Source organism: Podarcis bocagei, assembly GCF_964188305.1.
Source record: "Podarcis bocagei genome assembly, chromosome: Z".
NCBI classification, from domain to species: Eukaryota; Metazoa; Chordata; class Lepidosauria; order Squamata; family Lacertidae; genus Podarcis; species Podarcis bocagei.
This window is the reverse complement of record NC_138140.1, coordinates 10,532,290-10,545,261: the sequence shown is the minus strand read 5'-3', so window position 1 is coordinate 10,545,261 and position 12,972 is coordinate 10,532,290. Positions and strand designations below refer to the sequence as shown.

The following is a 12,972-nucleotide window of genomic DNA, read 5'->3' as shown; positions in this document are numbered from 1 at the left end:
ACAGCAGAGGTTATATTTTCTGAGAATCCTCCGGAAAAATAATGTCTCAAAGGACTTGTTGATGACATTTTACCATTGTACTGTGGAGAGTGTATTAACTTATGGTCTGTGTGTGTGGTTTGGGAGCTGCACGGTCACGGGAAAAACAATGCTGTCCAGGGTTGTAAAGACTGCAGAAAGAATAATTGGGTGCACTCTTCCCACCTTGGATCAAATCTATGCTTCCGTGTGCCATAAGAAAGCTGCAGAGATAGTGCAGGATAGTGTGCACCCCGGAAATTATCTCTTTCAGCTTCTGCCTTCTGGAAGAAGGTACAAGGTTATAAAGACTAGGACTAGCCGCCTGAGAAACAGTTTCTATTCAAATGCGATTTTGGTTTTAAACACAGTGTAAGGTAACCTCTGTGGGAGTATATCGTATTCAATTATGGGGGATCAGAGTTTTTAGGGGGTTAACCAGGCTGGGATAGCTGGGATAGCAGGCTTATTGGTTTTTTTTTTATAATAATATTTATTGAATTTTCACAAATTATATAAACAAACTCACTACAGACAAACAAACACAAAAACAAACAAGTATAATTTCAAAACCTTATTCTCTTAAAACTTACTTCACCGACCTCCTCATACCTCCCCTTTCTGCATTCCAATTTCAAATTTAATTCAGAAAATCCTCACCCTTAATTTTATCTAGTTGTATTCTTTTCTTTTCTTTTAACTTAATCTTTACAACTGTAATCCACTTACTTTCTATAATCATAACATTTTAACACTCATTAATTTTACAATATCTCTTAAGATAGATTTTAAATTTCTTCCAGTCTTCTTCCGCCGTCTCTTTCCTCTGGTCTCGGATTCTGCCAGTCATTTCAGCCAGTCCCATGTAGTCTATCACCTTCATCTGCCATTCTTCCAGAGTGGGTAAGTCTTGTGTCTTCCAGTACTTTGCTATGAGTGCAGGCTTATTGGTTTTGAATGTCTGATGTAGATTTTTTCAATTTTGTTGTTTTATATGGGACAATGACAATAAAGATTATCGTATCGTATCCTGTTCTTACAATGGCCAGCCAAATATCTCAGTGGGAAACCTGCAAGCAGGCATGAGCACAAAAGCACTCTCCCCCTCAATGGCTTCCAACACCTGGTATTCAGAAGCATTACTGCCTCTGACAAATGGAGGCAGAACACAGCCACCATGGCTTGTGGCCAAGGATAGCCTTATCTTCCATAAATTTGTTCAATCCTCCTTTTAAGCCATCCAAGTTGGTGGTCATCACTGCCTTCAGTGCGAGTGAGTTGCACAGTTTACCTAGGAGCTGTGCAAAGAAGTGCTTTATTTTACCCATCCCGAATCTCCAATATCCAACTTCATCTGATGTCCATAAGTTCTAGTGTATTGAGAGAAGAGGAAAACTTCTCCGTCAACTTTCTCTGTGTCATTTATAATTTTATAAACTTCTATCATGTCACTACTTGCCTTTTCTCTAAAGGAAAAGGTCCCAAATGCTGCAACCTTTCCTCACAGGAGAGTCAATTTGGTTGCCCCCTTCTGAATCTTTTCCAACTCTAGAATAACGTTTTTTATACATTTTATTGGTTTTTTTAACATATCATTTCCAACAATCATTTAACATAACTTCTTATCTTATACAATATTTTAGACTTCTGCTAACCACTTCTGAAGATTTTCCGTTCTTTATCACTTGTTCTGCATTTCTTAATTTCTCTATCACTTTTAATTACCCTTAACCAATAATTCTCCACATAGCATTTGTTGCAATATTTCAAATAGTCCTCCTTACAGAACTTCTTGCAGTCCCAGTAGCGTAATCTGTTTATTACAGTTGCTTTTCAAATAGTTCAGATATTTACTCCAGTCTTCTAAGAACCTCTGGTCCCGCAGATTTCGAATCCTTCCTGTTAATTGGTCTAATTCTGCATAGTCCATTAATTTCATTTGCCATTCTTCTTTCATCGGTAATTCTTCTTGCTTCCATTTTTGTACCATACAATAATGTTTTTGAGGCAAGGTAACCACAACTGTACACAGTACTCCAAATGTTGTCGCAGCATAGATTTGTATAAAGCCAAGTGGAACCAGTGAGCAATGGTACAGAAGGCTACTGAGCCCGATTATTATATTCTGCCTTCACAGTCAGAAGCAGCAATGCTCCTGAATGCCAGTTGCTGGAACCCACAACAGGGGAAAATGCGCTTAGTACTATTCTCACCTGTCACTCCCAGCAACTGGTATTCCCTGTTTAAGGAAGCTTTTAATATTTAATAAACTATTGTATTTTAATATTTTGTTGGAATCCACAAAAAGTGAGTGGTGTATAAATTATTATTATTATTATTATTATTATTATTATTATTATTATTATTAATAATAATAATTTCTTGTTATGTAGGGCCCATCAGGGTACTTGTTAAAAACCTGTATTTTAAACATTATTTTGTTGATGCTCTTCTACACAGAACCCTTCAGCGCTTTCTGTAGGCCATGAAGGATGTCATTTTTTCAGGATTGGATGCCCGTTCAAGGTAATGCTGCCATCCAGATGCTTTAATGGAATGTTTCAGGTATGGTTGCAATCACCCAATTGTAGATTTGTATAACATTTGCATAGGCTAATTTATATAGCCGTACATTTAGATGTCATGACTAAATAAAAATGCAGTGCAGCTCCCTCTAGTGGGGAAGGCTGTGACCAGGTGACGCGCATGCCTGCCCAGTCCCTACCACTGCCCAGGTGCTCATTGCAATTGTTCAGCTCCAGTGCCCCCTTTCTGCTCCCCCTTTGTAGGGTTCTTTATCTTTAAACTGGACTTGAACTAGAGACCTTTCAAACAGGGGGCTGTACACTGTGGGTTGGTGGAGCTGAACTTGAAAGTGGTCAAGGTCAGAGCCAAAAATTAGTGGGCACCCCTTCCCCCCTCTCCCCCCGTCTTTGACACCCCCTTCTCTTTCTCCAACATGCCAAAGAAGTATGTCTTTTTTAGGCAAAGTAGTGGCCAAGGGATGCGGGTGGTGCTGTGGGTTAAACCACAGAGCCTAGGACTTGCGGATCAGAAGGTCGGTGGTTCGAATCCCTGCGACGGGGTGAGCTCCCGTTGCTCGGTCCCTGCTCCTGCCCACCTAGCAGTTCAAAATCACAAAATGCAAGTAGATAAATAGGTATTGCTCCAGTGGGAAGGTAAACGGCATTTCCGTTTGCTGCTCTGGTTCACCAGAAGCGGCTTAGTCATGCTGGCCACATGACCCGGAAGCTGTACGCCAGTTCCCTTGGCCAATAAAGTGAGATGAGTGCCACAACCCCAGAGCCGGTCACGACTGGACCTAATGGTCAGGGGTCCCTTTACCCTTTACCTAGTGGCCAAGTACACTTCTTTCAGTGAAGGAAATTTATTTATGCAGCTGAACTCTCCTGAAGGAGAAAGCTGGTTGGGAAGTAAACCCCTTCTTGTGGGAGATTACTCCAACACTGTCACTGTCCACGGCTCAGGCTGAATGCTGGAGGAGAGCAAAGCTCCAATGTTGTTTCAGCAACAGTCAACCTTAGAAGCAAGCAGTTCTGCCTCAATTGTATACTCTGCTTTTGCTGAAAGGTGCCTTTTCAGTTAAAGAGCATCTCTGCTGCAACAGTCTTTGATGTAACTGAGGAGACTATGGTTGTATTGGACCTTCTGTGATGGGAGTCCTCTGAGTCGGACGACTCCGGCACCATGGTCTCATCCTGCAGACTTTTCTCTAGGACTGGCCCTGTGTGCAGTTCTCTTCTGACTCCAGAGTCCTCAAACTCATCCTTAAGAGAAGGGAAATTGACTTGTCCAGTGTCATGACAACCAAGCCTTCTTACAAAGAAGCTGCAACTTCAATTGGGGAGGCAGTCTGAAGAAATGATCAGAGCTAGAGGGGAGAGAAATTTGATTCAATTTGCATATAAAGGCAAAATTGTCTAATTTATACTCATTGAAACAATCCATGAACTGGTTCTCTGTACTCCTCTGAATTTTGCAATTCACATCTCCAGCCAAGTCATGCATACGGCAGAAAGCACAAAATATATACATTAGTACAAAACTGCATCAGGTTATGGGAAATTGCTTGCAAAAATCTGTATGTTAGGATAAATTTGCATTAAAATTCTGACAAATCTTTGCAAGGCTTTTTTCTTTTTAAAGATCATTGAAAATATGATGCAGGAAACTGGTAAATTGAACCTAAGATTGGTAAAATGAGAGGCTGTGAAAAACAAAAATGGACAGATTTGTGCATCCCTAAGTGCTCTTGGGCCCTGCCAGTGTTGTGTGGCCTTGGCAGCTGCCCTAGCAGGCTGGATGCTGGTTCCAGGTCTAATCAGCTGTGTGATTTCATCATTGTGGCCTTGTCATGATGGTGTTGATGGTGCCCTGTTCCTTCCCAACAGGGGAATGCAGAAGATAGGAAAGAGTACGAGAAGTATACTGAGGGGACACACTTGATGCTATTGCTCCAGCATGTGAAACAGCTGAAGGCAAGCTTGCACCCTTCCTACTGCACTTGATTGATTGATTCCAATGTTCTGATGAGGTTCTTCTTGAGCATGAAACTGCAGGGGGCTTTGGCCACGGACTGTTCCTCTAGGCTCCCTCTGTGTGAGGAGGGGGATGAAGGCTCACAGGCACTCATGGACAGCCAGTGGGGTCGCCTTGCTGGAAGGCAAGCTGCAGGTCTTTGAGAACATTGCGTCTGTGCTGAGCAAGGAGATGGTTGCCTCTTGGCAGAAGATTGTGGCATTCCAGAGCCAGAGCGGCCTTGACCAGGATATGATCCATGGCTTGGAGCTGAAGGTGAGTGGGTAGGGAAGGATTGTGGGTGGGTAGTGGGGAGCAGGGGCTCTGAATGCTTGGAAGAGGCCATAGGTTTGATCTGGGATTGAACCAGGGATCTTCAACAGGCAAAGCTTTTCTGGGGATTCTGCAGCTGGGGTGCCACTTCTGAGAAGCCCCACTCTCTCCTTATTACCTCCCTTGCCTCAGATGGTGGAGGCAACCAAATGCATTCCTCCAATGATCATCTTAACATATGGATAGGAACATATGGGAGCTTTATAAGTGGCCCTTCAAGTACCCCAGTCCTGTGGAGAAGGCCTTTAAAGGTCAAGAGCAGCAGTTCGAACTGGGCCCAGAAAGGAGTGATATAATCGTAGCACTCATTGCTTGAGTGTTGGCATCCTGCTTTGGCTTCAGTTCCCGAACATTGACTGACCTCTCCCAAACATAACCTATTGGATGATGTCTCCTGTGTTTGACAGGTGCAATGGGTGGGGAATGGGACAACAACCAGCAGCCTACCTGCACCTATTTAGCCTCTGGTGCTCACATCCTCTATCCTCCCCCCTCCTCGCCCTGCTCAATAGGCTTGCATCTCTCAACCCAAAATAATAGTCTTATTTTCTCCAGCGATGCCTTGTGCAGAAAGATGTTGCTTTGAGCAGGTTGGAGCAGAGACTTCTCTCATCAGAGCAAGTGTCCTAGGATGGTGTCTTCCTGTGGAAGACTACGGATGTGCATCAGAGGTGTTACAAAAATGTGTGTGGATTCCATTCTCGCAGTAAGAATTTGACTTCTTGTGTGTTTTTGTGCAAATCCACACTGTACTTAAAGCACATCCTACATGCATTTGAAGCATCTGACTTCCCCCAAAGAATCCTGGGAACTATATTAAGCTTTCTGCCCATTCTTCAGAGCTGTCTTTGTGGTGCTGCTGGAATTGTGCAGCAACCACTCTTGTATCCAGGCAGCTGGATCTCCCACCTCTGGCTTGCTTCATTTCCCTGCTTTGCTAGGCTGCTTCTGTGAGGGCTGGTTAAGTGGTGGCAGGAGGCATGGATAGGAAAAGTGGCTGCTCACTTGCCAGCAAAACTCTCTGGAGGGTCCCTAAGCTGGGGAACCCCAAACCACCCTGATCTGAGCAAAAATGCAGGTGCTGTGAACAAAATTAGCAAGGCAGAAGACAGAGTGATTGGGTTAAGCAGCTGTTCAGCTTGGCTTCATAGCTCTGCCCCCCTGAATCCTAACAACTGTAGTTTAAGGGTGCTGGGCATTGTTGCTCTCTGCAGGGGGAAACTACAACTCCCAGGATTCTTTGGGGTGAGTCACAAGCCTTAAATGTGTATTTGTATGCCATTTACATGTATGATTAACAAGAAGAGACAACTGTTCCATCCATGATGTCACTTGCCCTTTGCAGTTTTGGCATGTATTAAATACAAGGTTTAAAACCGTGTTGGAATCTGCTACCTATTTACCGTATTTACGCAAAACTAATGCACCACCAAATCTAATGCACACCCTAATTTTCACAACGTCATTCGGACAAAAAAGTTGTGCATTACATTTTACTAAATATGGTAACCAGGGGCTACAGATAGTAGAGAAATTTGGTTTGATGTGCATTTTATTCAGAACCTATCTAATTCGCACACTTCCCAAAACAAATTTTAAACTGAAATGATGCTTCCCTGCAAAATTCACATATGTGAGTTTTGAAATGCAGTTCTCCAACTAAACATTTACCCAAAAGCATATATTAGGAGAAAGTGCGCATTAAGATGCATGTAGTACTGAAGATAACTGCAGAAATGCATCACCTTAGGAAATATTCCTTGCCCCCTCAACCCCCCCCCCAAATAACCCCCCAACACACCATGTGTATTATTAGGATATATCCACACTTTAAAAAACCCAATCAGTTTTCATGAGGGCTTCACACATTGCCACCTGTGGCAGAAATGTGGAGAACTGAATTAAAAAGAGAGAGAAATAAATGAGAAAGTGAGAGAAGCTGAAAGGGACAGATTCATCTATTCCTGCTTGGGGATGCCTTTTAGTTCATTGCACACACACCCCACCCCCCCCCCCCCACATTTTCCCCCAAGGAATTCAAAGTGGCACACATGGTTTTGCCCTCCTTATTTAATCCCCACAGCAACCCTGTGAGGTGGCTGAAATGCAGTGACTGGCTCAGGGTCACCCAGCGATGGGCAAATGGGGGATTTGAACCCTGGTCTCCGAGGTCCTGGTCTGACACTCTAGCCACTATGCCACACTGGTTCTGGGCTGTGGCCAATGCCAGTAGACCCACTGAATTTAATGGTCACTAGTAACTTAGGGTCATTAATTTCAGTGGGTCTACTCCAACTTAATTGGATTCAACTCAATGAGATCTGGAATAGGTGAGCTCTGGTTGCAGCCCATCTCTATTTTTCTTTATCTGAAGAGGATATGTGTGACTTTTTGGCTGGTGCTTAACTCCCAAGTTCTCCATCTTCAGCATCTACACTTAGCAATATGGCGACAAGCTCTGCATGAGGATTTACCTGAATGGTGAAGGGAGAATCACACCTCTCACTCTTTCTGGTGCTACTGAGAGGTGACCATGATGCTGTTCTGCAGTGGCCTTCTGTCCACAAGGTAAATCTCCTTCCCTACCCCACCCTTGGACAGCCTGACCCTACAGGGCACAGCTGGCACCAGGGATCAACATCATCTCCTGTTAGCCTGCTGCTGTTCCACAGAGCCTCCTGGCCCATATCATCTTCCGCCCTGCTGTTGAGGGTTAGAGGGAGGGTAGTAGGGGGCTGGTACCCAGTGGAACTGGTACTGCAGAAGGCAGGGAGCACATAAGTAGGTGGTGCCAAAGCCACTGACAGACCAAGCAGAATAATCCTGGTCTTGCCCCCATCCTCTTCCTCTGGGTCTATAAGGGTAGAATCCAGTGGCAGACTTATTTCAGCAACAACAGAACAAGCAATTTGAGTCAAATCAATGCAACTCAAAATTGTGTTTACTAGACCCATTTTTAATAATAATAATAATAATAATAATAATAATAATAATAATAATAATTTTATTTATACCCCACCCTCCCCAGCCAAGGCCAGGCTCAGGGCAGCTAACAACCAATAATAAAAAATGAGTTGAATGAATACAACTTAAAAACAAGATTAAAATACAACATTAAAACATTAAAACAATTAAAATGCAGCCTCATCACAGGAGGAGAAAGGAAAAAGAAAGATGGGGAGGGAATCAAATTGACTCCAAGCCAAAGGCCTGGTGGAACAACTCTGTCTTACAGGCCCTGCGGAAAGAAACCAGATCCCGCAGGGCCCTGGTCTCATGAGGCAGAGCGTTCCACCAGGCCGGAGCCAGTGTTGAAAAGGCCCTGGCTCTGGTTGAGGATAATCTAACTTCCTTAGGGCCCGGGACCTCTAGGGTGTTGCTATTTATGGACCTTAAGGTCCTCTGTGGGGTATACCGGGAGAGGCAGTCCCGTAGGTATGAGGGTCCTAGGCCGTGAAGGGCTTTAAAGGTCAAAAGCAGCACCTTAAATCTGACCCTGTACTCCACCAGGAGCCGATGCAGCTGGAAAAGCACTGGGTGAATATGCTCCCATGGCAGAGACCCCGTGAGGAGCCTCGCTCCAGCATTCTGCACCCGCTGGAGTTTCTGGGACAGCTTCAAGGGCAGCCCCGCGTAGAGCGAATTACAATAGTCAAGCCTGGAGGTGACCGTCGCATGGATCACCGTGGCCAGGTCGCAATTTGGACTGAAGTTGCTACTGGGGCCCCTCCAGGATTAGGAGCCCTGGAGCTTCATTAGTTTTGTAGTAGACCCACCGCTGTCAACTTCAAGACTAGGAGGAAGCTGATACCCTAGGACACCCCTTGGACTGGTTGCAAGAAGCCAGGCAGGTGGGCTGAGTGCAGGCTGAGATTGGTGAGACAGCACCGCTCTTACCCTAATGAAGTAGTCGCTACTGAGTACGATAATGGTCCTTAGCCCTTTGTCCCCTTTGTGCATAGAGGCAAATCTATCAATGTTGGTTTCTCACTTTCTTCCCGTTCAGCTTGTCACATCTTTGCACCAGTTTGCAATTCCCCCCCCCCAAAAGAAATAAAGTTGTTACAGAAACCCTTCACATTTTAGAGCATTTTTTTCCTGCTAATATACACAAATCCCAGAGTGGTTTAATCAATCCCTCGTCCCAGGGAACTCTCTGAATTTCTAGCTAACAATGCTTAACACCCTTAACAAACTACAGTTCTCAGGATTCTGTTGGGAGAGAGGCCATGGCTATTAAGGCGATATCATAATGCTTTAAAAGCATAGCAGATGTGGCCCTGATAGCTGTTTACTAGCTCCAGGATCAGAGGCATTGTGGCTTTGAATACTGGCTGCTGCAGATCATGAACACAAGAAGGTCATTCGGGTGTGGGTAGAAATCCAATTCACTTCTCATTATAATGCACTTTCCAGTACAATACCTGAACTGAAATACAGCTATCCTTTGAACTCACATATCTCTGGATCATGTACTGCAGACCAAATGATGTGTACAAAAAAGAATATATGGGGTGGAGGAGAGTGCATTAAAATGCACATATAAATGAAAACAACAACCAAAAATGCATTATAGAAATTGCTCATGTTAGACAACATTGCCTGTATAAATGCATATGTTAGGAGAGATTGGTGTTAAAATGAGGACAGGTTTTCACAAGGTTTCCTTTCTTAAATTTACTTATTTATTACATTTACATGCTACCTTTATCTTCCAAGGATCTCAGGGTGACTTACATGGTTCGCCTCCCGGTTTCATCCACACAACAACCCTGTGAGGTAGGTTAGGCTAAGAGACGGTGACTGGCCCAAGGGCACCCCGTGAGCTTCATGGCTGAGTGGGGACTCAAATCTTGATCTCCCAGGTCCTAGTCCAACACTCTAACCATTACACCACCACCAACTGTTGGAGGAATGTGGAGAACTGAATTTAGGACTAGATAGACGATAAATTGCAAGAAACTGAAATTGGCAGGTTCGTTATCCTTGAGTGCCGTTGCTCTCAGGTGCTGACTGCGGACTTGCCTGAGGCTTATTGTTAGCCTCTGTGAGAAAAGGATGCTAGACTAGATAAATGGGTCTTAGGTCAGATCAAGCAGGGCTCTTCTTATGTTCCAGCTTCAATTGGACTGGATCATGTTCATAGTCCAGTACATTGCTTGAATAATCAATTTGAGTGTGATCTTGCTACAGCTTCCCTTGTCCCCCCCCCCTTTTGCAGGGAAGTGTTCAGATGGGTTGTATTTAGCTTTAAAATGTTTCGTGCAGTCCTTCCCCCCTACTACCCAGCCTGCTTATCTTTCCATTTGCTGACCTTGAGATGTGTGGGAAAGGCGTCTTGAATGAACACCTGATCATTGCATGCATTTACTTATTTGCCAGCCTTCCATAATGGGGACCTAAATGGGCACTGCGGGAACATGAAACTGGGCTAGATGGGCATTTGGCCTGATCTTTCAGGGCTCTTTTTATGCTCTCATTGTTACTTTATTAAAGGTGAGGAAACATTTGCAGAATTCATAGTTTAGAGAAAAGGGTAATCATACGAGGAGTACAAAATTATGCATGGTGTGGAAAATAGAGCAATATTTATTTCCTCTGTCATAACACTAAAAGGTAAAGGGACCCCGGACCATTAGGTCCAGTCATGACCGACTCTGGGGTTGCGTGCTCATCTCGCTTTATTGGCCGAGGGAGCCAGCATACAGCTTCCGGGTCATGTGGCCAGCATGACTAAGCCGCTTCTGGCAAACCAGAGCAGTGCACAGAAACGCCGTTTACCTTCCCGCCGGAACGGTACCTATTTATCTACTTGCACTTTGACGTGCTTTCGAACAGCTAGGTGGGCAGGAGCTGGGACTAAGCAATGGGAGCTCACCCCGTCGCGGGGATTCGAACCGCCGACCTTCGGATCGGCAAGTCCTAGGCTCTGCGATTTAACCCACATAGACATCCAATGAAGCTGAGTGTTGAGAATTCAGGACAGATGCAATAAAATATTTCTTCACATAGCATAGAGTTGAACTATCGAATTCACTTGCACAAAAAGGCAGTGATGGCCACTAACCTGGACAGCTTTAAAAGAAGATTAAACAAATTCATTGAAGATAATGCTGTCAGTGGCTACTAGCCATGTTTTCTATGTTCTTCCTCAACTAACTGAGGCAGGATGCCTCTGAAAAACGGTTGCTGTGCATCCCTACTGGGGAGAATGCTCTTGCTTTCAGGTCCTGCTTGTGAGCTCCTCATGAGTATCTGGGTGACCACTGTGAGATGAGAACAGGATGCTGGAGGATATGGACCACTGGCCTGATCCAGAAGGCTTTTCTAATGTAATTATATATCCCTGATCTAGTAGGGCTCCCCCCCCCCGCCATTCCTATGATCTTACATTTGAGTTCGTTTTCCTTCCAACCTAACCTGTTCTTTGCTGTCTCACAGGTAACCTTTACATTACTTGGTCAGAATGATGGAGACCATCTTGTCAATACTCTCCACCCAGATCTAGAGTCTTCTTCCTTTCAGAAACCTGTGGCTGATATGAATGAATCAGTTGGCTTCCCCAGGTTTGGTCCTTTGGCCAAACTACATTCTCTGAAACATGCCTATTTAAGAGAGGGCACTCTGTTCCTCAAGTGTGCTACAGAAGCCAGATCATGAAAAGATCATGAAAGCAGAGGCAGATGACAAAACTGACGGCTGGGGGACTGCATCAGAAACATATCATGGAGCTTAGGACTGATTTGCAACTGCATGGCAAGAGAGCAGATTTGAGCACTGCAGTTACACTAACAGGGATGGTAGCAATGTGAAGCAATGTGCTTTGGGTTTCAAATAAAGTCACTCAGATTCAGAAAGAGGTAGACTCCACCGTGGGAGCAGGGCCGGGGTGGGAGAGTGCTGGAGTCCTGTCTAGTCAAGTTGCATGGGATCAATTCCAATCTGTTACCTCCGAGGATGTGGACAGGCTGCTTGGACAAATGAAACCAACCACATGTCTCCTTGATCCTAGCCTTATGGGAAGGGTGGGGCGATGCCTTATTGACCCTAATGGACCAGCCTCCACTGCTAACCTCAATCTCATACAGGGCTTCCAAGTGGCTTCCCATAAAAGAAACTGACCTTGTCTATGCCTACATATCTTAAACAATGCTGGATGTCCACCCTAAGTTTACCTTATACAATTTCATACAGCTGAAGTTAAAGAGGAAAGCTGAGAAAAGATGAAAGCAGAAATAATAACAACTTTTAAATTTCTTATTAAACTTCTGAATCACCAAAACAATTCATAGTGATTTTTATCTCATTCTTTCTCAAAAATTTTTTTCTAGCCCAGTGAATAGAGGGGCCACTCAGGGCTTTATTGTTACTCAAAAGAAACTAAACCACTTCTGCTGGCGTGTGCCTGCTTGCTTTTGCTAACAAATGTTCCAAAAAGCGATCTCTTGGTTCTCTAGATAAAGAGCAGGCTAACAGATAATGAATGATGTCTTCCAGCTGAGTTTAACCACAAAAACAAAGTCAGTCTGTGTTATGGAACCTGGTTGTATTGGCCATCCAAGACATTTCTTAAGGAAACTGATGAGAGTTTGGTTAGATAACTAGTTCTAAAATGCTCTGTTCTCAAGATATATAATAATTGCTAATGAATTGTTAATAAATTGGCTGTCTCCAATTCAGTCCTACTCAAAGCAGATCCATTAAAATGAATTTATTAGTTTCAGTTGGTCTATTCCGAGTACGACTGACATTGGCTACATCCTTTTCTCTCTCCAGCCTATCTTCTTCTACCTTGCTCTGGATATAAAAAAAGAACTTATATCTGTTTTGTTCAGAATAATTGAATAAACCTTATAAACCAAGGTTGGGAGGTAAACAAACCCTTGCTGGGAAATGAATGCTATCTATAAATTAAGAAGCACTGGGGGCAAGTAAATTAAAAAGCTATACCAGAACATTTCTACTTATTATCAGTGATGGCCAAGATAGGCTGCCATGGAAACTGAGTGACTCTAACTCTCAGGACAACCTTGTGGGGCCCAGCTGCTAGAATAACAACTGGCGAACCAAAAATCCAATTTG

General features: G+C 44.0%; 1 protein-coding gene across 1 annotated transcript; it reads left to right on the top strand.

Annotated features, from left to right (window-relative positions):
* Positions 1-4,650: 4,650 nt before the first annotated feature.
* TRAF1 (TNF receptor associated factor 1) lies at positions 4,651-11,550 on the top strand (the record flags this gene model as incomplete). Its single annotated transcript, XM_081179156.1, is given in 6 exon segments — positions 4,651-4,833; positions 5,431-5,517; positions 5,521-5,574; positions 7,332-7,381; positions 7,383-7,458; positions 11,332-11,550. Coding segments are annotated over 6 exon segments (669 nt in total).
* Between the last annotated feature and the right edge of the window lie 1,422 nt (positions 11,551-12,972).